Genomic DNA, 22003 nt, shown 5'->3' with positions numbered 1-22003 from the left:
TGACAAGGGCTCCTTGTGGGAGGTGCCCTGTCTCTGGTCCATTAACCTTTCCCGCCCTCTGCCGCCACTCTCAGACCACCAGATATGTTTGCTGAATCTCTGAATCCGAACCGAATCAGAGCTTTTGTTCCTCCTTCTAATGAGCTTCTTTGCCCTTGTTTAAATCTGGGGTGCATACCTCTCCTGTGAGCAAAATCCAGGTGCCCACCATAAGGAGTGTGAGAAGCCCACCTCTGCTAGATGTAGATGAAGCACAAAGTCTCTCTGAGCCCGCCCACCCCTCCCCCAGAAGCCTCCGTTCTGAGTCTCCTTCTTGGCCCGACGTTCGTTTGCAAGTTTGAATCTTCATTCTGGGGCTCCAGAAGCCTGGTGGAAAACCTCAGGGAGAACCTAGGTTCTGCTGCTCTCTCCTCCCACCTAAGAGGCATGGGGTCAGGTGGTGCTAAAAATGGACATTGCCTGCACTTCCCTCTCTGGCCGCTAGTGGGAGATGCTGGCCTACCTGAGACCCATCAGGGGACCAGAAGCAGGAGGCGGGAATGTGGTTTATCTGGCGCCAGCCACTCTATCAGACCCCGGGCCAGAAAGGGTCCTGTGTCCTGAACTTTCCTACAGACTGGCCTTCTGTAGGGACAGATAGCTCCTCAGTATATAGGTAAGGCACCCAGTGATCCCTGGAGCGCCACACCCAGGTCCCAAATGGAGGATGGCCCCCTGGTGATGTCTCCAAGATCCCGAAAAAGGAGAGGCAAGTCACAGCTTCCAAACTGCCAAACACAGCACCTGGGTGCCCTCTGAAAGCGCTATTTACATTTAGGAGCGTTGAAAAAAAATGTCAGGAGAGATTAGAAGGCTGCAGGGGAAGAAGACAAAGGCTGTGTATCCCTGTGTGTGTTTTTATGTGTGTGCTCCTGTGTTGACTCTGGGCAATAGCCCATCCCTTCCAAAGATGTTTCTGGCCTGTGGGCAAAAACTGGTGGCCTGTTTCTTTTAAAGAAGGATGTGTGTTCCTGGGTATGTCTCCCAGTGGGTCAGCCTGTGTGTGAATGACTGTACCAGTCAGTGTGCGGGTCTCTGCATCCGTGTGTCAGAGACAGTCTGTTCCAGGGCCAGCAGGTGAGTGCCTACGGGTGTGTCAAGGTGTAAGTTTCCTGTAGATCAACAGGGTGAAGTGAGTGTGTATGTTTCAGTGTGGGTGTCCCCGTGTTGGTTGTGTCTGTTGTGTTGGTTGTTTCTGGTCTGGGTGTGTTTCTGTCAGTACCAATGTGTCAGTATGAAAGTGTCCACCATTGTGCAGACTTCTGTGCTGTGTGTGTGCATGTGTCTCTAGGAGACAGTGGTTTTCTGTGCGTGTGTCTCTGTGTCAGTGTGTCAGTGGATGTGTGTCTCTGAGTCATGTAGGTGTCCCTGAGTTTGTCACAGTATGTCTGCCTCAGTGTGTGTGTGTGTCAGTGATGTGTCTGCCTGTGTCCGTGTGGGTGTCTGTGTGTGTCTATGACAGCAGGTGTCTGCGAATGTCAGTGTTTGTCCGTGTCCACAGAGGTGAGGGCTGTGGTAGGGTCCCCAAGTCAGTGAGCATGTGTGAGTGTGTACCCCGCGTGTGCCAGGGTGTTTGCCTGTCCGCGTAGGCGTAGGTGGCTGTAGCAAAGCGTCTCCGGGTGGCTATGTGTGTACCCCCGCGTATGCCGGGTCTGCGCGCGTCTGTCGTGTCCGCGTGGGCCGCTTTCTGTGGCGGGGCGCCCCCAGGTCAGCGCGGGGGTGTGCGCCCCGGCGGGTGCCCAGGACTTCACCCTGAGAGCGGGCGGAGCGCCACGTGCGGAGTCCGGGGCGCGTCGCTCTGGGGCGGAGCCAGCCTGGGGCCCCAAGCCCCAGGCCGAGCCCAGGCGGGGCCCGCCCCCGACCCCGCCCCCAGCCCGAGCCCGCGCCGCCCGCCGAGCCCCGGAGCCCGAGCCGAGCGGCGGAGCCGAGACGGCGGCGGAGCCCGTGGGATGCGGGGATCGCGCCCCCGGGGCCGCTGAGCCTGCGCCCGGTGCCCGGAGCCCCGCGCGGAGCCAATCCGTGCCGAGCCGCTGCTGCCCATCCCGGGACCCGGGCCGGGGGACCAGCAGGTGAGCGAGCGCCTTCTTCAGCAGCCCCGGCCCGGCCGGAATCCCCTCTGCCTGCCGCCGCCCAACTTTCCTCCCCGAGGGTTGGAGCCTCCAACCCCTGCGCGCCCCCTCCCCAGCCCCGGGTCCACCGGCAGGCTCCCTCCCCCATCTCTGCCCCCGAGGGTAGGGGAGGGAGAGGAGGGGGCGCAGAGCTGCCTGGCTGGAGGGTATCCCCGGGAGGGGGGGCGTCTCTAGCCGGCGCGCGCCCCCTCCCCTTCCCTTTCCTTCCGGGTTTCCCCGTTCGCTGTCGAGGGCCGGGGGAGGGGGAGCTGCGGCCCCGGCTTCCCGGCCGATCCTGGCGCAGACTCGGGGAGGGTCTGGGGTTGAGACCCGGATACCGGAGGCCGGAGACCCCAAGGTCAGAACAGCGACTAGGAGCGCAGTGAGTGTGACTCCAGAGAGCGGGGGAACTGACCGAGCAGGGCTGGGAATGAAGGGGCCATGCACCCTCCTTTCTCTGGGCCCTGTGGAGCAGTCCGCCGGGGCTGTCCTCTCTGGGGTGAGATCTCTGCGTGTCCTGACCGGGGATAGATCTCTGTGCACCCCGAAAGGAAAAGATGTATGTCGTGTGTCCTGTCTCTGCGCGCTCCGACCATAAAGAGAGCTCTGTGCCCTCTTGACGCCCTAACGGGGACACATCTGGTCTCTGTGAGCCCTGGCTGCGGAGGGATCTCCGTGGGCTCTCTCCAGGGGAGACTGTGCGCTGAGATCAGGCGAGTTCTTTGCCCTCTTCGCTCTGACGGGGCAGATCCAAGCGCCCTGACGAAGGCCGTTTTCTACTTGTTATTTGATCGCCTTTGGTGGCGCCCTGGGAGGAAGCAGAGGTTCCTAACCTTGTGGGGGCTGGATATGTGGAGAGTGCTCGTGGTGAGGGGAATGCTGGGGACCAGGCGCTGGCCTTAGGCCCGCCTTGCAAACACCTGTTGGAGGTCAGCGCACAGCCGAATCCGGAAGCCATGGTCGAGGTTGTGGCAGGAGTCATCTTCTCTCCTTAGTGCTTAAGACCAGTGGGAGTGATGGGATCAGTTTCCTCTTGGGGTTCTGGGCTGGTATTCCATTCCCCCAGCTGTATCCTCCCAATCCTGCTGAGACCCCAGGCATCTCCACAGACAGCTTAGACATTGTGATGGAGACAGGCACTGCATATGAGCCCACCATGCAGCAGCACGGCTCCCCTCTCCCTGATTCCCACAGCCCTTCAGGATCCAGAGGGTCCCTGAGTGGCAGAGGCCCCGCCATCAGAAGCCCAGGCCCCTACTGCTGCCATCAGCCTTTCGCCTTAGAACTGGGCAGGTGCAGGAGAGTGGGCCGTAATGGAGCTGGAAGGTGGGCTGAGAGTGGCATGGGCTGATGGCTCAAGCATTGCTGCACTCACAGGAGTGAGGGTCGGGTTGGGTCAGAGAACTGCCAGAGTCGGGAACATAGCTTTTATACCAGAATGTCCAGTCCTGTGCTGAAATGAGCCTCAGTGAATTTTTAATCCAACCCTATCATCATCACCACATCATGCCAGGGTGGGGAGAAACTGAGGCTGAGAGTGGGTCAAGGACTAATCCAAGGTCACCTGAGAAGTCAGTGGATTGGGGGCCCCACTCAGGGTGAAGATGCTTTGAGATCTACTTTCTGAGAGCTGAATTGACCTAGGACTGATCCCAGAGAATCTGAGCAGAAAGGGAACTGGCCCTGGGGTGCCAAGAGCCAGCATTCAGCCCAGTGTGGTACAGCCAGCTGCTGTGCCTTTGGGGGACTTGGTACAGACTCTGTGGTGCTTGAAGGTCCTCTGGAAGATTTCCGGGATTGACTCACTCAACATGAAGATGGAACTCGGAGTAGTGGTGGGGAGCGCCAGAGAGGGCTGGGAGTTGGGGAGCACAGGAGCTGGTGTTTAGGGAATCCAAGGAGAAGGGAGTTCTGGGGCCAGCCTGGGACAGTGGTAAACAGCAGACTCAGTTCTGTTCATAGGAAGCTGATTCCTGCTGACCCTTGGGAAGCTTATTGGAAAAGTGTGCAGCCGTAGAAGCGTATCCCCACTCCACTCAAAAGAGGAGTGATTATCTTTGGCCAGGAAAGTCAAGAGTATCTAACAAAAATAACTTTCCTGCTGGATTTTGAAGGATGAATAGGAGTTTTCTAGGTGGGGAAGGTGCAGCCTAGCCATCAGGTCTAGCAGGTACAAAAGCATAGAGATGTGAAACAGTACAATTGTTCAGTGACCCGACGGGTCCCATGGTATGAGGAAGAGAAGAGTGGAAGCTAAAGCCAAGGTCACAGTCACGGGGGCCCTTGTGAGCTCCGCTCAGGAATTGGGAATTTATCCTCAGTAATGGTACTAAAAATAGAGAACATTCACTGAGTGCTTTCTGCCAGCCAGGCACAGCACTAAGCACTTTATAAGACTCATCTTGCTGAATTGTTGAATCAACCCTGGAGGCAGAGACCATAATAAGGTCCAATTTGCAGATGGTGAAACTGAAGGCCCAGAAAGGTTAAGTAACGTGCGCACCATCACACATCTACCAAGTAGCAGGACTTGAGTGTGAGCCCAGGTGTCAATCGAACAGCTTTGCATTGTACTACCTGTCCAGTGCAGACCATGGGCTCCGCCAGAAGTTTTTCAGCTGAAGGAGAGGGACAGGGAGATGACCACAGGTGATAGAACTTGTGGTGTTCCCACTTCCTTCCCTGTTAAGGGATATGCCACTCCTCCACCCCTAGCTTCAGTTGCTCACTAGTGAGGTTCACTGCTGCCATATCACACTGTGAGGGGAGGATGGACGAGTGGAACCTGGGTTGATCAGCTTGATGTAGAACCAAGGAGAAGTTGATGAATGTTTCAGGGTCCTGATCTGAACCTGTAGTACTTCCAGGGAGATGCCAACACCTTACAGTCAGTTGGAGGGAAAGGTCGAGGGTCTAGGAAGGAGATTTGGGCTGGAGGCAGAAACTTTGAATCATCCACAGAGGCTGGTCGTTGGGGCCATGACTGTATTAATTATATTTTGTTCAATGAGAATGCAGAACAGTGGTTCTCAACCCTGATGATATTAGCATCACTTTGAAAGCTTTTTAAACAAAATCAATCTATGCCCAGGCTCCACCCCCAGAAATTTTAGTTCATTCGACTTAGAGGTGAGGCCCAGGCATCAGTAGTTTTGGAAGCACCAGGGCAATCCTAATGTGGAGAAGAGGGTGGGAGAAAAGAGAGTTGAGTCCAGAGAGCCCTGAGACACTGCAACAGTTGAGGCTGGAGAAGTCTGCAGAGAAGGCTGGGACGGAGCAGTCAGAGAGGTGGGAGGAGAGCCAGCAGTGGGAGGTGTCACAGAAAGCACGGAGGGCACATGTCCCGGGAGTCTCCTGATTCTGCCAGGGAGAGTTAAGATACATTCTGAGAAGCTCGTGGATAGATGAAAAAGAATGCATAATTTTAAAACGAGTGTCCATTGGATTGAGCGACTGTGAGTGTGCTGGTGACCTTGACCACAGAAATTTCCCTCTTGACACCCACCGAATGTGGTGCTGGGTGTGTTGTTGAATGAATGAATGAATGAATGAATTGGTGAGAATGGAATTTCAGTCTGGAGTAGGTTAAGGAGCAAGCAGAAGGTGAGGACGTGCAGAGAGCATGTGTAGACAGCTCTTTCAAAGAGTTTGATGGTTTAAGAGGGAGGAGATAGAGGGGAGCTGGCCAGGGGGAGGTGGGCTCAAGGGGGTGCTGTAGGAGGGCCTGGGGTGGACAGGCAGGCGTGTGTGTCCGTGCGGTATGTCCACATGCGCGAGCTTATGGGGAAGATGCCTCTCCCTCCCAGAGAGGGCGGGAGATCTGGGAGGTGAAAGCGTGCCCATGGTGTTCTCAGATGCTCTGGTTTGTCCAGTGGGCTGGTCAGGAAGGCCTAGGGTGAAGTGACTCTTCCCATGCAGCTCTGAGAGGGTGATTTTGATGGCAGGAACTGTGATTCCTGCTGGGGGCGAGGGGCAGGAAGGAGAGGAAGATTTGCTCTGAGGAGAGAAAAGGGTTCCAGAAAGCCGATGTCTGGGGGATAAGATGAGGTTGTCAAGAGCAGGTTTCCAGAAGTAGAGGGGCTGGGCCAAAAGTCCTATGGCTAAATGCACAAAGGAGACAGAGTCAAGAAGATGAAGCCAGGGCAGCCCGTGGAGAGAGGCTGGATGATGCAGGGACACCCGGGCTTTGATGCCCACTGCCCTCTGCCAGCCCAGACTTGCCTGTGGTGGTGGTCTGAGGCTGAATTCAGCCTTAGGTGGTTGGAGAGCACCTGGTTTGGGTGTCCAACACATAATCTCTGCCAGGGAACATTCTAGAAGCTGTACAGCTCAGATATAATACCTGCTCTCATAAAATTTACATACTGTTGGAAAAGACAGGCTAGGTGCCATGAAACAAATAGACACCAAAGAGAACTTTAGATTTTGACCAGTGCTGTGTGTGTGTGTTAGTCACTCAGTCGTGTCCAATTCTTTGCAACCCTATGGGTTAGTCGTTCAGTTGTGTCTGATTTTTTGTGACCCTATGGAGCCCGCCAGGCTCCTCTGTCCATGGAATTCTCTAGGCGAGAATACTGGAGTGGGGAGTCATTCCTTTTTCCAGGGGATCTTCCCAACTCAAGGATCGAACCCAGGTCCCCTGCATTGCAGGCAGATTCTTTACCGTCTGAGCCACCAGGGAAGCCCAACCAGCGCTACAAAGGAAATAAAACAGGATGAAGTGGTGGAGAGATGGGAGTGACTCTAGACGGGCTGGTCAGGGAAGGCATCTTGAAGGAGGAGACTAAACTGAGACCTGAATAACACGAAAGAAGCAATCCTGAGGAGATCTGGGGCAAGAGTGTCTTGTAAAGAGAAGACTCCCAGGGCAAAGGCCTGGGGCAGGACCAAACTTCTGAGCAGGGTTGGCTGCTGTGCTGGAGCAGAGGGACTGGTGTGGGGATGGAGAGGTCCCTTGTGTCTGTACCCCACCTCCCAGTTCTCAGCCCCCTCAGACCACCCTTCGCTTATGTACTGCTTATACCACTCACCTCAGACAGGCAGCAGTTCCTGGGGATGACACTATATTTAGACTTTTCTCCTCTCTGTGGGCCTGGAACATACTGTGTGTTTTTAAGATGATCAATATGGGATGGGTGCTATTTATAGAGACCCCAAGTCAATTCCAGGGACCTGGGGCCCTTAAACGGTGGAGGAAATCCAGGACTAGGCTTTTTAGGGGCAGCCGCCACAGCTGGCAGAGCGCTGGAGCCATCTGATCCACGGACTCGGAAAGTGGCATCACCTCTCCTGGCAGGCCCGCCTCACCCTTCTCTGCAGAGTCACCACGGCCTTGGTGTGGGGAGCTGGGATGTCCATAGTCTATCCATCTCCAACTCTGTTTTCTTAAAAAAAAAAAAAAAAAAAAGGAACGCTTCATGAATTTGGGTGTCATCCTTGGGCAGGGGCCATGCTAATTTTCTCTGTAGCATTCCAATTTTAGTATGTGTGCTACCGAAGCAAGCACTCCACCTCTGTTTTCTGGAGGGGTACCTGGTGTGCCCCAGGCCCAGCAGAAAATTTCATTGTGATTGTCGAAACCAGAGTCTGGTGGGACAGCCTGTCCATCTCTTGTTCATTCCTCACTCTGTTTACTACTCTGGGAGAGCAGAAAAGGACCTCAGGGCCTCCCAGGTTCACCCCACAAGCCAGAGAGAGGTCTGCCCAGGAGTAAATGCGAGGTTGGAGTTGGGAGCTTAGTCTCTCCAGCCGGAGGTCAGTGTGGCCAGGAACAGCCAGGGGAGGCTGCCTGGAGGAGGTGGAATGGGAGCCCAGCCATGGCAAGCACACAGCATTTGGAGAGGCAAAAGAGAGCAGGTCAAGTTTTCAGCCTGTTTTTGGAAGAATGTTTATGATCTGAGGCTGGAGTTCTTTCTCTTTTTCTCCTCTTCCGTTCTTCTGATTAAATCTCCCAGGGAGACAGTGGAAAGTCACGTCCCCACAGAGATATTAGCTGAGTGGAAGGACAAAGGTGCTCTCACGGAGTCTGTGTGGGCTCGAGAAGATGCCTCACCCACTTGGAGATCCCGCTGCCCGTCATCTCCAAGGGCATTCACTTCCCTCCTGAGAGCCCCAGGAGGCCAGGGCCGCTGCTGGTTGCCCCCTAGACTCAAGGTCACACGGGCACGCAACTGGCACTAGGCCCAGAGCGGTGTCTCCCTGGCCCCACCCAGGCCTTGCCCAGGCAGTCCCCGGGCTTTCTGGGAATGGATTTTGAACAGTAGAAAGGCTCTTGCTGGCATCAGGAGGGTAGTAAACACCTTTCTGGCTGGTATTGATTCCTCGAAGGCCTGTGTAAAGGAAGAACCTGGCTCAGGAGGCAGTTTTCAGAGGGACAGCAGGGTGGGGGGCAGGGTAATCTGGCTTGAAGTACCAACTCAGTTCTCAGGCTACATTAGCATCCCTCCATCTGGACTGGGAGGTGCCCAAGAGGATCTAAGATGGGGGCAGGGGGCGATCAGACCATGGGAGGGACCAGCCCATCCCAGTCAATACCTCTCGCGCGGCCATCAAAGCCCCATCCTCATCGACCTGGGCTGAGAGCAGGGAAGTGGTCCAGAGAGCCTCTAAGAGCCAAGGTGCCTGCTCTCTGCTGCCCAGCACTGCTGCCTGCTTCTGGGCCTCTTCCTGGGAAAAATCCCAGCCCTGGGCCCATTCCCTTTAGGGCCCAGGGCCCCACCCATGGGACACCCAACTGGTGTAGTAGTGCAGAGAGGGTGAACAACAGAGGCCTGCCCACCATGGCCAGACTTGAGCAGGAGAAGGCCCAGGAGCTCAGAAGCCCATTCCGGTGCCAACCCTGCCACCGTACTGGGTCACAGGCAGTGCAGACTGCCAGTTACATAAAGCAACAGCTAGTTGATAACGAAACTGGAAATGCAGGGGAAACCCCCACTCACTTGCTGGGCCTGGGTGCCTATTAGATGTATAATTGCTGAGCTTCCATTTCAGGAAATGTCTGAGGGAAGAAGGAAAAAAAAAAACTCCTTAAGAATCCCCCGGGGCCGATCGTCCCCAGAGACGGCTGGACTTCGGGTCCCTTCCAGCCCTGTGCTTTATGATTGAATTAAGGACTTGTCCCCAGATGGGTCACTTGTGTTCCTGTGAATTGCACAAGTAATTTAAATGGCACTCACCAACAAATAAAACATAGAAGTCTCAAAAGCATTATGTTAAGCAAGAACACAACACACAAGAGCCCATACATTGTGATTCCATGTATAAGAGGTTCTAGAACAGGCAAAGCTAATCTGCGGTGATAGAAGTCAGAGAAGTTGACTGGAAAGGGACAGTGGGGAGCCATCATAATTGGGGTAGTCGTTACATGCGCATGCCTGCTAACTCTCTTCAGTCGTGTCTGACTTTACAACTCTATGGACTGTAGCCCGCCAGGCTCCTCTGTTCATGGGATTCTCCAGGCAAGACTCCTGGAGTGGGTTGCCATTTCCTTCTCCAAGGGATCTTCCTGACCAAGGGATCAAACCCAGGTCTCCTGTGTTGGAGAAAGATTCTTTACCACTAGCGCCACCCGGGAAGCCCCAGTAGTTACACAGATGTATATATACATTTGTTAAAACTCAACCAACTGTACACCTAAAATCTGTGCATTTTTAGGTGTACATTATGCCTCAATTTAAAAGAGTGTTAAGGCTCAAGGGCCCCACATTTGGCTCTGCTGTGTTCTGGACAGTTCTGTGGCGTGAACTCTGTGGATTAGTGGACTGGCTTCTCCCTCTGTGGACTGCTAGGTTTCTCTGGGGGATCTGTGTCTTCAGTGCACACAGTAGGTGCCCCCATAAATGCCTCGGTTGCCATGGCATCTGTACACAGTTCCCCTGTGGAGGCTTTTTTTTGACCCAGGGATTGAGGAAAGTGAGTCGGAAGGAACCGGGTCAGAGAAAGACTCGGGTTGCTGATTGCTGTCTTGGGGGCACCTCTATGCCAGGAGGGCGTTTCCTGAGCCACAGTGGGGCACCTTTCTGGCCCGGTTGTATGTATTGTGTGGGTATAGCTGCCACAGGGTCTGGGGCCGAAGTGCCCAGGGTGACTGAGCCAGCTCTCCAACTTCTGGTCTCTGAATAGTGGATGATCCAGGTCTCCACCCAGGAGACCCAGGGCCAGAGGCAGCGCTGGGCCTTGACTGACAGCTCAGAGCTGCTCAGCACATTATAGATCCTTAGTCATGGGCATTGGAGGGGAGTGGAGGAGGAGACTTGAGCTTGGGGCGAGGGGGTGCCGTGTGCCCAGTGGAGGGTTTGCACTTCCTCTGACCTGCCACCGAAACACCACAGAACACTCAGATGAGATGACCTGCCACTTCCTAGCCCCCAGGCCCCACCCTTACTGTGGGGAAGCAGAGATGAAAAGGCAGGAGGCTTGGGCTGAGTCCAGGGCTCGGCTCAAAAGTGCCCCTTTTGGACCTGAGCTCTGCCCACAGCTCCCAGTCCAGAAGGGGGCCTGGTCTCAAGGATCCCCTTTTCTTCCCTGCCTGGGGAATCACTTGAGCAGAGCAAGCCAGTGAGGTTTTGCCGTCAGCTGAATTAGCCTCAGCTTCTGCCTGAGTGTTGGAATAAATGAGATGCAAATGCATGTAAATGAGGGCATCCCCAGCTTCTGGGGTGGGTGTGTTCACCTCAGAGAGAGATGAGGATGATTCTGCAGGACTTCCCCAGATTGCTGGGGGCTGGGAGGGCGGCTGGGGAAGGAAAGCCCCTTCGTGACACGGCTCCCCCCTTCCCAAGGACCCGGCTCCAGACTGGACAGGGTTAATGCCTGTGCAGCCTCAAAGGAATGGAGCCTGCAGGGAGCCGGTTAGCTGAAGCCCCTGCACAGCACAAGGACGTGCCAATGTGCCTTTGATCTGGGAGCAGGGACCTGAATGCACAGGCCACGAGCACCAGCTGACACTCCCGCTGAGCCTTTGTCCAAGCTGTTACCCTGGGAGAGCCAGGACTGTGCAGATAATTGCCCGGGCAGGAGGGCTGGCCCGAAACACGCTGTTGACCCCTCCCCTTCCCCCCGCCCCCTCCCATCGCAACCTGTGGCTGGAGCCAGCACAGCCACCCACAGCCAAGACCAGAAACCCGGGTGGCCACTTTCTAGTCCGCTGAGGACGGCTCGCTTCCCACCCATCCCCCGCCCCTCCATCCCTCCTCCCCTTCATTTTCTGCTCCCTCCCCTCCCCCACCCCCAGGCCAGCCAGAGGCCCAGCCCCAAAGCAGGTGGAGTTCTGTAAGGGTTTAGGGTCCAGTGGCTGGAACTCTAAGACAGTGCCACCCAATAGAGATATAATTCGAGCTACAAATGCGAAGTCCCAGAGGCAATTAAAAATGTTCTAGTAGCCACATTTTCAAGAGTAAACAAGTGAAATTAATTTTAATATGTTTTACTTCCCCCAGTACATATATGCAAAATATGATCAGTTTAAGTTGTAATCGATGTTTTAAAGTTAATAATGGAATAGTTGGCTTTCTTTATCGTGCCAAGCAGCGTTCCGTGCTGGTGTGGATGTAACAACAGCGCATCTGGACGGGCACCAGCCACATGCCAGGTGCTCACGAGCCGCGGGTTGGGGTGGCTTCGCCCTGGTACCAAGCAGCTCCACGAGCCTGAGCTGGAGAGAAAATTGCTGTCAGAGAAAATGCCGACTCTGGGCAGGAGCAGAAATCAGCCAGGTCTCCCTGGCCGCGCATGGGCACCTGGGGGTGGTCCTGGCCAGCTGGGCTGTGCCGGAGGAGGACCAGCCTCCATGGAGGCTGATGGGCTGCTCTTAGCTTTGGAGCCAGGATCACAGACATGCTCAGTCCAGAGGGGCAGGCCGCAGGTAACCCTGACCCTTCCTCCTTGCTCTCTGTGCCGGCAGAGGCGGGAGGCAGTGTCGTGCAGTGGTTGGTCTCACGGGCCTGGCTTCACCACGGATGCTGGCAGCAGGTCTCCCATCTGTAAAATGGGCATAATAACCTCCCTTCGTCCTGGGATTGTTGTGTGAGGTTACTCCCAGGCAGGTAGTTAGCAGGTGACGCTGCTGGGCTGACCCACCTCAGCTCATGGCTGGGGAAACTGAGGTCCAGAAAGGACGAGGTGGGTGGTAATAACATTGTCCAAGGTCACGGTGTGGTTAGTGGCTGGGGAATAGGAAGGTTAAGCTGGCACTTATTCATTCACGCATCCACTCCTTCATTCACCAGACCCTTATAGGCTCCTCTTGGGGGCCAGACTGTGCTTTGGGAGAGGGAGAGGCAGAGGTGGAAGCAAATTGTGATAAAGCCACGTATGGGAAGGCAGTATGCCAGGAACAGCAGGGAAGGGAAGGACCAGCCAGGCAGGGAGGACAGGTGTGGGCCACCAGAAGATTTTTCAGAGAAGGGTCTTCTGAGCTGGACTTCTTGGGAGAAAAAAGAATGGCAACGATACCCACAATGATTATAGCAAATGACACTCACTGAACGCTTTCTGTGTGCTGAGCACGTGCAAATGTTAACATACTTGTGCCTCAGAACAGCCCCATGAAATAGGTACTGTTATTAACCCCGTTTTACCTGTGGGAAAAGTGAGGTAGAGAACCATCAATTGATGGTTGCCCAAGAACACACAAGTGGCCAGGACCCAGGATCACACAGCCAGTCTTGCTTCCAAGCCACAGCCCTGACTTTGCCGCTGTCCCGCATTGGACTTGGGAGTCTTTTAGAGACAGAGAGGCAAGCAGACCTGGGCACAAGTCTGGGTTCTCTGGTGCAGGGCATTTCCTCATGCCAGTCTCAACAATACCCAGTGGAAGTATCCTTACAAGCTACCACAGTCTCTCTGCTGGTGACTCTTCTCCCTCTCCTATCATTGCACCTGTTGATTTGGAATCCGTCATCTGAGAAAGAAGAGTATTCTAAGAAATCATTTGTAGGGCTGTGTACAGTGGGTGCTGATTAAATGTTCACTGAGTCATTCAGTTAATAAAATGAGTCTATGTGTTGAGGTATTGATTAATCCAACGGATCCTCCTCAAGGAAGAAATGAAGTGGCTCCTGGTACCCTTACCTCTGCCTATGGGGAGTGAGCTCCTACTTCCTGAGCTCCCTGAGCTCCCTGAGCCCCTGGGACTGAGGGGGCAGGGGTAGATCAGGGGTGAAACTAGTGCCCAGGGCAATGGGTGCTCCAGCCTGAGGTCACCTGGGCTGCAGGGCAGGAAGGAGGCGCCCAGAGCCAAGGAAGCCAGCGGAGATTTTCTAGGAAGCCAGGGAACCACTTCCACAGAGCGCTTTGCATAAATTTACATGGCAAAGAATATTCTTTGCCTGTTGTGTTCCAGAGGCTCCAATTCCAAGGCGACCAAAATGCCAGACGTGACTCAGAAACTGCCTTCAGGATCCGGGAGGAGAGTGGGCAGGAAGGGGCTGCAAGGAGGGGTTAGGCTGGAGTCAGGTCCCTCCTCACCGCAGGGAACGGCCAGCTGGCCTAATTTTCCCAGGACTGAAGGGCATTTGGGGATTCAGGAATTTCAGTGCTGACACCCGGGATGTCTGCATGTCCCTCCTCCACCCCGACACTACGCGGCTGCACTGCGGGCTGCCAGGCTGTCGTGTCCCATGTCCCGGCATCATAACCACCACCGTTGGCTGAGCACCAGCTGTGTGCCCTGTGCATTCAGGAAGTCTTCTTTCAGGAAGATGTAAAAAGATGAGACAGTCTAGGGAGGTCGAGTTTCTGGTGTGAACAGTCAATACTCTCCCCCTACAGCATCTCCACCCAGATGTGAATTCCTGTACCTACAGGCCAGTGACTCAGAGGAGGGAGCCTTGCCCTAAGAAGAGGTTTCCAACATGTCTGGGGAGACCAGACCCACTCCACCAACTGTCAGAGGGCAACTGAGGCCAGAAAGGGATCCAGGATGGGATGCGGGCTCAGCCTCCTGGCCCAGAGGAGGGAGGTCAGTGTGGGCGGGGGCAGTCAGAGAGGGTCTCCTGGAGGAGGTGGGGCAGTGAGAGGAGCCTGCAGCAACTCATGCTCAGGCCATTGCACAGGCCAGCGGCGGTGCTGGGAATGTCTGAGCCAGGGAGTGGTGGGAGCCGCATGTGGCGGGCGGAAGGAACGAGGGAGGAGGCGGTGGCAGTGGGCTCAGACTAGTCCCAGTTGGAGCCAGGAAGCCCATCCCAGGGCAGTGGCTGTGGAGATGGAGGCCTGATGTTTGGTGGAGTTGGGGGACTGTAGCCAGTGTCCGAGGAGACGATGTCAGGAGGAGCCAGTTTGAAAAGGAGGGCTCACCGTTTGCTCCCAAGAACTCTCAGGAGCCAGCAGAACTTAGGGAGAGATGCACGTGGTAATCCGCTGATGGACCTGGGACAGGATGGAGTAAGGGCTCCTTAGAGCTTAAGTGACAGAACAGGGGAAACGGGCCCAGGAAGGGATCAGCTGGAAGAAGCTGACCCAGCCTAGGGGGCAGGTGAAGATGCTGGTGCAGATGGAGAATTTGGTACAAATGGAGAAGCCGGTATAAACGGAATTGTTGTTATTGTTTAGTCACTCAGTTGTGTCCGGCTCTTGGAGACCCCATGAGCTACAGCATGGCAGGCCTCCCTGTCCTTTACCATCTCCCAGAGTTTGCTCAAACTCATGTCCATTGACTTGGTGGTGCCGTCCAACCATCTCATCCTCTGTCGTCATCCCCTTCCTCTTGCCTTCAGTCTTTCCCAGCATCAGGGTCTTTTCCAATTGAGTCGGCTCTTTGTATCGGGTGGCCAAAGTATTGGAGCTTCAGCTTCAGTCCTTCCAGTGAATATTCAGGATTGATTTCCTTTAGAATTGACTGATTTGATCTCCTGACAGTCCAAAATGGAGAGACTGGTTCAAGTAGAGAGACTGGTACAGGTGGAGAGACTGTTGCCAGTGGAGAAGTTGGTGCAGATGGAGAGGCTGTCCGGGGTGAGGGCAAGAGTCATGAAATGCTGGCATCTAGAAGAGTATGATCTTTGTGTGATCTCTGAATCAAATCTGGCACCGGCTCCCCCACATGATGGAGTTGTGAGAGACAGAGGCCCCCTGTACTTCCCCAGCCAGAGGTGGGTTCTTCCCACAAAGCTGAGGGCCTGTGCACCTATGCCAGAAGGGTATGGAGTCTGGAGTGTCCTCAGATCTATGCGGACGTCTCCTTACCCCGCTGTCACTGGAAAGCTTGCAGCCAGGGCTCAGCCAGTCTCAGCCTCAGCCTCAGCCTCAGCAGGGCGTGGGCCCGGAGCTTCTGAGGGAAGGGCAGGGCCAGAGCCAGGTGCAGGCAGCGGAGAACAAGGGAGAAAACGGATCTCACCCGCCCACAGTGGGCCACCTGTGGGGACCCAGAGACAAAGCACGCTCATGGCAGGTTTACTTTGGAACCTGAAGCTGCCCTGCTGCTGGGGAGCCGGGAACTTCCTCTGGAATCTGGTTTCACAAACCACCAAGCCCCAGGGGTTTGGTTCCCTGCTGGAAGCCAGCTGCGGAAAGACCCTTCCCAGGACCCAGGGCCCCGTTGTTGGGGCTTCATGATTACTTTATTAGATAATATCTAACAGTGGTTCTAATACATGTGCATGCTCAGTTGCTCAGTTGTGTCTGACTCTTTGCGACCCCATGGACTGTAGCCCACCAGGCTTTCTGTCCATGGGATTGCCCAAGCAAGAATACTGGAGTGGATTTGCCATATCCTCCTCCAGGGGATCTTCCCGACCCAGGGATCGAACCCGCGTCTCTTGCATTGCAGGCGAATTCTTTACCACTGAACCACCTGGGAAGCCCCAGGTTTAAAGTAGCCATGGCATTAATGACATTCGCGATATTGCAGCCCCTGTCGTGGGACAGGGAAGTAGCTGCATTTCTGTTGGTCACCGGTAATGCTGGCCCTTCCGTCTTGCTGCCTACATTCATAATGGAAGGAGATGTTAAGTTTCAGGTAGACAATTTGTTAGATTTCAGGTAGGTAATTTGAGAATGAGATGCAATCCCCTCCCCTGAATTTTTTTCCCATCGCTCCAAGAGGTCTGTTAGGTGCCTCTGAACTGCAGAGACAGAGCTGGTCTCCTGACTGTTAACAGTCAGGAGAATGGTTATTCAGTTGGGGAGTGAAGGGGAACTGGAAATTACCTATTTCCCAACCTGGATGCTAGATACTGGGTGAGTTCAGTTTGTGGAAATTCATCCACGTGTGTACACTTAGGATATGGGCGCCAATCTGTACGAAAAGTTGATTTCAGTACACATTTTACAAACACTTTTACTGGAACAGATGCATATGCAGGTGCAAGCTTGCACGCACACACACACACATGCACGGGTATGTACCAGTAAAGACTCCATAGGCCCATGGGCGTCCACGTGTCTCCAGAAACCTTGCAGGCGTATGGACACAGATGGATACAGTGAGACAGAGAACACTATTTTTAGGAAATAATTCCAAGCAAAAGAGGAGGTTTCCTGATTTACGGGGCTAGTGATTGCTCAGAGTGAAGAGGATTGCCCTGCAAGGAAGGGGCTGCTGGCATCCAGGCTGGCTTCTTCTTTAAAAAATAAAAAATAAAAAAGAATAATGAGTTTATTGTTTTTGTAAAAGTAACACAAAATCATCATAAATCATTCAAGAATTGAAGAAGAGCACAAAGAAGAAAGTTTAAAATTACCTAAATTCCCAGCCCGGGGGGAAAAAAATCACCATTCACATTTGGTGATAAGTTTTACAGTTGCCTGTCTTTGTGCATGCAAAGATGGAGGTAGAGAGGGACAGCCTTTGATTAAACGGGGACCTACTCCTTCACCTGCTGTTTTCAACAAGGATGTTCCTTTAACTTTACTGGAGGGAAAGAGAAGCGCAAGAGGCTGAAGCACGGGTGGTTCTGACAGTGTCCTGGGACCTCTCTCCTCTGGCTTCCCTTCACACGTTCCGTGCCATGCCTCCCCTGGGACCAGGGGCGCCCTTTTGAGACCTGGCTGTGTTGTGTTTGCTCACTGTTTACCTGTCACCTGGCCAGGTGCCTACTTCGCGGTGCTCGGGGCCCCAGCCCTCGGCGGGGTATGCGCAGGGGTCAGGGTGGCGGCTGCTTGTTGGGGTCAGCAGTGACGTGTGTCAGGAGTCAGATCAAGGCCAAGCCGATCTTTGACGGAAAGGGATTTTGTCCTGGCAGAGACCTCCAACAGGTGCCCGGCCCTGCCTGGGTTTGATGTGGTAATTAGCAACACGGCCTTCCCCTCCCATTGGCTGAGGTGTCCCACTGGGGAGCTGGGCTGACCACATCCTGTTTTGGTGGGGCAGTCGGGCACACATTCTCCAGGCTCCGTGTCAGAGTCAGAGCCTGTTCACACCAGGTCCTGGATCATCTGAGGCCACTGGGGGCCACATTCTCCCCGTATGGCGTCACGCGCGGGCGCCTGGCTGGACGTCCTAGCGGAGGCGGGGTCACCATTTTCTGGTTCTGCTATCTCTCAGGGTTTGTTCAGACTCAGGGGGAGGGGAGCGAGTGGAGGCGTGGGGGAGTCTGGGATGCTCCGTCAGCATTTCCCATCTCTGGAAGGCTGTCTCCCTCGGGGATTTCCTTGAGATCCTCTGGGGGGTGGCCTCTGAGGCAGCTGTGTACGCCAGGTTACCAACATCTGGATGGCAGCTGCCAAATTGTTACCCAGCTGTTTCCCCAAACCTGCAGGACTTTCCTGGGCCTTGGTCAGCAGATCCAGATGCCCCAGCCATTGCCAGATGTTGGTACCTCCGTGCCCCAGGTGAAGTCTGGGCACCCTCCCCCGCACAGGTACACGGTGGGAAGACCAGACAGACTGTCCCCCGCCCTCTGGTCCCACCACTCAGGTCAGAGAGCTGCCTGGAAAAGAAGCCCAGAGTTCATACATTGGCCCGGGAGGCCTCTGATCACCCTCCTAGGGTCCCAGGGTGTCCTGTAGAGGAGGCAAATGAGAGGAAGGGCAGCATCGGGTACCTTCTAATGCGCCTGCCCCTCACCTACGTAGTCACCATTCATTCCCTCACTCATGGGTTCAGGACCAGCCCTGCCAGAGATCTAGGATGAAAAGACGACCAGCCCCTTTCCTGCCCCTTCCCGTGGAATGTCCCCCTCAGCCCAGGGTGTTGGGGGGGCACCAGTTATGAGAAGTGTGTCAAAGTGGGCTTGGTCAGGAAACTCACAGGTGTGAGGGTTTCCTTTTGTATTGAATAGGGTAGAATGAAGGGTCACTGGTGACCCAGTTTCTCATGCGTACTTGCTTTCAAAGTTGCTCCTTGGGATGGGGAAGGGACGAGTGCCCCTCTTGCAGATCCCCTTGCATTCCCCGCAGCCCGGAGAATTCCAGGTTTCCCCTGGGTCGGTATCTGCCGGGCGTGCCTCTGGAGAGGTGGGGACATCTCTGCAGGGATGTGGGTCCTTCCTCCACCAGGCCCAGCCGCTCCCCCCAGGTCTGACCAGCCCACCCCCCGGCCCCGGATGCAGCCTCAGCCCCGTGTCTGCGTGTCTTTCAGCTTCCCTTCAGGCAGCGTGAGGACAGCCTGTGCCCCAGAAGCAGGATGAGAAGATGGCAGCCTTCCTGTTACCTCGGGGCACCAGCAGCTTCCGCAGGTTCACCCGGGAGTCTCTGGCAGCCATTGAGAAGCGCATGGCGGAGAAGCAGGCCCGGAGCTCGGCCGCCTCGCAGGAGAGCCGTGACGGGCTGCCCGAGGAGGAGGCGCCCCGGCCCCAGCTGGACCTGCAGGCCTCCAAAAAGCTGCCGGATCTCTACGGCAACCCACCCCGAGAGCTCATTGGGGAGCCCCTGGAGGACCTGGACCCCTTCTATAGCACTCAAAAGGTGACTGCCACCCACTCCCACCCTGCCTCCACGCAGCATCTCAGTCGACCAGGCAGACAGGGAGAGGGTCTCGCCTCCATACGGGGCTCTCTTTGGGGCTGGCTCCCTTGGGCCTCGGGGAAGTGAGTCATTAGTAATCTATATTCCAATCACCTTAACTTTGGAGTTCCAGAAAAAAAGCCCAGAATTATGCAGCCTGAGATAGTTCAGTGCAGTGAAGGAAAGAACAGGCAGCCACTCTGGAAATCTTGCCTCCTGGTGGAGCATGTACTCAGGAAATAATCTGTGGTCAGATTTCCACCCCTGGAGGACTCCTGATCCTGTGGTGTGTATGTCAGTCAGAGTCGGGCCCTGAGTCCTATCCTGAGTTGAGTTTTGGACCCAGAGCACAGCATGGGATCCCTCCCCCAAGTAGGGACAGCATGTAGCCTCCGCCCCCCACCCCAGAGAATTTGCTGGGCATTGGCTGTGCCATCACGGCTTGGGCTGGGGGCCACAGCAGCAGCATCTGGGCCTTGTGGGCTGGTGATGGGACTGTGACGGCTCGTGGGAAATCTGAGAGGAGTGGGAAGCCGGTGGCTCTGCCATTGTCCCTTCAGAGTGTGGGGAGAGGAATGGACTTTGGCCCACTGTTTGTGTGTCTTAGTCACGGCCGTTTCCGACTCCACGACTGTAGCCCACCAGGTTCCTCTGTTCATGGGATTCTCTAGGCAAGAATACCAGAGTGGGTTGCCATTCTGTTCTCCAGGGGATCTGCCCGACCCAGGGACTAAACCTGGGTCTCCCACACTGCAGGTAGATTCTTCTACCATCAGAGCCACCAGGGAAGCCCCTTGGCCACTTGGATGGGGTAACTCAAGCTTCCTCCAGCATGAATTTCTACCCAGGAGATAAATGCCCCCATCTGGGGCCCCTGCGCTGTCCTCACCTTCAGGACCGTGTGCCCAGGCCTGCACCCGGCCAGACCTCGGGCACACAGGACTCCTGCAGAGGCCTGAGTCCCCACCCCAGCTGCCCACACTTTGGGCTGCATGACCAGGGGAAGGTGGGTTTCAATTTGGTGGACGCCTCTCCCCAGAAGGCTGGGTGCCAAGCAAGACAGGTCCTGTCCACATCCCTGCTGTCAGTGCCCGGGCTGAGGAGGCACTGAGGGCTGACAGGCTGGCGTTGCCAGGGCAGGGCCAGCACCTGGCGTTCCTGAGTGTGTGTCAGTGTTACCAGGTGCCCGAGCGGCGTGTCACACTGCGCTGAGACTGCATCCAGCAGACCAGGGGTCTGAGAGTGGGAGTGATGCGCAGTTGTCTCCCTGTGTGCACGCACGTGTGCATGGGTGGAGGTCAAGCCCACCCAGGCTATGCACACATCTGGGAGAAGAGACCGTGAATTTGGCCTCACCCCCCACCCCCCAATTCAGGTGACTCAGGCTGGGTGAAGGTGAGGGCTCTGGCTATATTGGGATTAGTCAGGGTGGGTGGGCCTAGATCCTGGTTGGTCAGAGCTGGAATTAGGGCTGGGGTTAAGGCCACGGCTGGGACAAGTCATGGTTTGAGGGGTACATCAAAGTGGTGATGGGGTCGGAGTTCACAGACTGGAGTCATGGCAAAGGGACCCAACTGAGAGTGGGCCAGAGCTGGGCTGGGCTTTGGGGGCTGGTGGTAGCTGAGCCTGGGGGCGGTCAGGGACACTCTCCTGTCCCTGTGACTTGTGACACTTGAGCAGTGGCCCCAGGTAGGATTCTGGTCTCTAACCTCCTGTCTTGCCTTGCTGACCCCTGGTCACACTGCCTGCAACCCCATGGGGTGACGCAGGTACCACAGCAGAACTTTCAGTCCCGATCTTTCTGGACAACTTGTCTCCCTGGCCCAGATTAAATAGAACCTTATCTCACCAGCTCAGCCCTGGGAGAAGCCCAGCCCCAGGCCTTGCCATCTCAGCAGTGCCTGCTGTAGCCAACGGGGATGGACCGCTGTCCTCAAAGACGGCACTGGACGCAGATGCCCACTCCATGTGCTATGGCGCAGCCTCCAGCACCCACTGTCCACTCCCATGCCTCACTGTGCTGTGTAGATAGAATCTTCCGGAAGCGTGAAGAGCAGGTTTACCCTGGGCAACACATGACCCTAGTGAGGAAGACACCAGGTCATGGCCTCTGGTGTCAGCTGGGGCTGCCATCTGTCTGGACTCCAGGAGACAGGGTCCCAGGGAAAGTTTCTGTCTCCTGGGCTGAGTTCTGCATTTTCCTCATCCCTATTTGGTTGTTCCTGCTGACCCAGCTCCCTCCTCACACCCTCAGTCTTTGGTGGGCCCGGTGGGGAAGCACAGAGGGGTCAGAGGGAGAGGGGAACCAGGGGGGCATCAGCTGGGCCCTGGCCTCTGCTATGATAACAGCTCAGCTAGGATCATGAAAGGCCCCTTCTCACTGAAACGAAACTAAATCTACCCAACCTGACAATCCCCTGAACTTGCTCTTGTCCCAGCCCAGCCATGGGTGACCGTATGAGGATCCACTCACCTGCCAGCTCCCGGTACCCCCACCACTCTGTCAGGCCCCCTCCTCTTCTTCTCACCCTACCCCTCTGCCAGAGTTCTAGACCTCTGAGCCCACAACTGCCCCCCAGGAGCCCCTCCATAAGGACCTAGGGCTGCCACCCTACCTAAAGTGGCTCTCTGTCCACAGACCTTCATCGTCCTGAACAAAGGCAAGACCATCTTCCGGTTCAGCGCCACCAACGCCTTGCATGTCCTCAGCCCCTTCCACCCCATCCGGAGAGCGGCTGTGAAGATCTTGGTGCATTCATATCCTTTGCGATTGATCCCTGCTGGGTGGGCCCCACCCGGGGGAAGAGGGTGGACAGGGCATTTAGGACTAAGGGCGATGCTGATTCCTGGTCGGTCCTCAAACAAGCAAGCACACAGTCGTCACCTGGGAGCCGGCTGGACATCAGTCTCTCAGACCCCACCCCAAGACCTGCCGATTCGGCATCTGCATTTTAACAAGATCCTGGGGGATAGTG

The 22003-nt window shown here is 55.5% G+C and overlaps 1 protein-coding gene and 1 non-coding gene across 9 annotated transcripts in view; one reads left to right on the top strand and one right to left on the bottom strand.

The window, feature by feature from the left end:
- The first annotated feature begins 1944 nt into the window (after positions 1-1944).
- SCN5A (sodium voltage-gated channel alpha subunit 5) overlaps positions 1945-22003 on the top strand; it is a 105023-nt gene continuing 84964 nt past the window's right edge. For 6 of the 8 annotated variants that reach the window (XM_025272061.3, XM_025272058.3, XM_025272064.3 and 3 more), the window contains exons 1-3: positions 1948-2108; positions 18664-18989; positions 21667-21785. In XM_025272061.3, coding sequence (XP_025127846.3) covers positions 18717-18989; positions 21667-21785 — 392 coding nt within the window. In that variant the 5' untranslated portion in view covers positions 1948-2108; positions 18664-18716. Of the gene's footprint in view, positions 2109-17842; positions 17945-18663; positions 18990-21666; positions 21786-22003 lie in introns of all 8 variants that reach the window. The other 2 variants (XM_025272059.3, XM_045163855.1) reach the window with 2 other exon arrangements.
- On the bottom strand, positions 7547-7653 carry LOC112581295. The gene has a single exon (XR_003105830.1). It is a non-coding gene; the product is annotated as a U6 spliceosomal RNA (small nuclear RNA).

The sequence above is a fragment of the Bubalus bubalis genome, chromosome 21 (genome assembly GCF_019923935.1).
Source record: "Bubalus bubalis isolate 160015118507 breed Murrah chromosome 21, NDDB_SH_1, whole genome shotgun sequence".
Classification (NCBI taxonomy): Eukaryota; Metazoa; Chordata; class Mammalia; order Artiodactyla; family Bovidae; genus Bubalus; species Bubalus bubalis.
The sequence above is the reverse complement of the archived record's forward strand: the minus strand, read 5'-3'. Positions and strand labels throughout refer to the sequence as shown.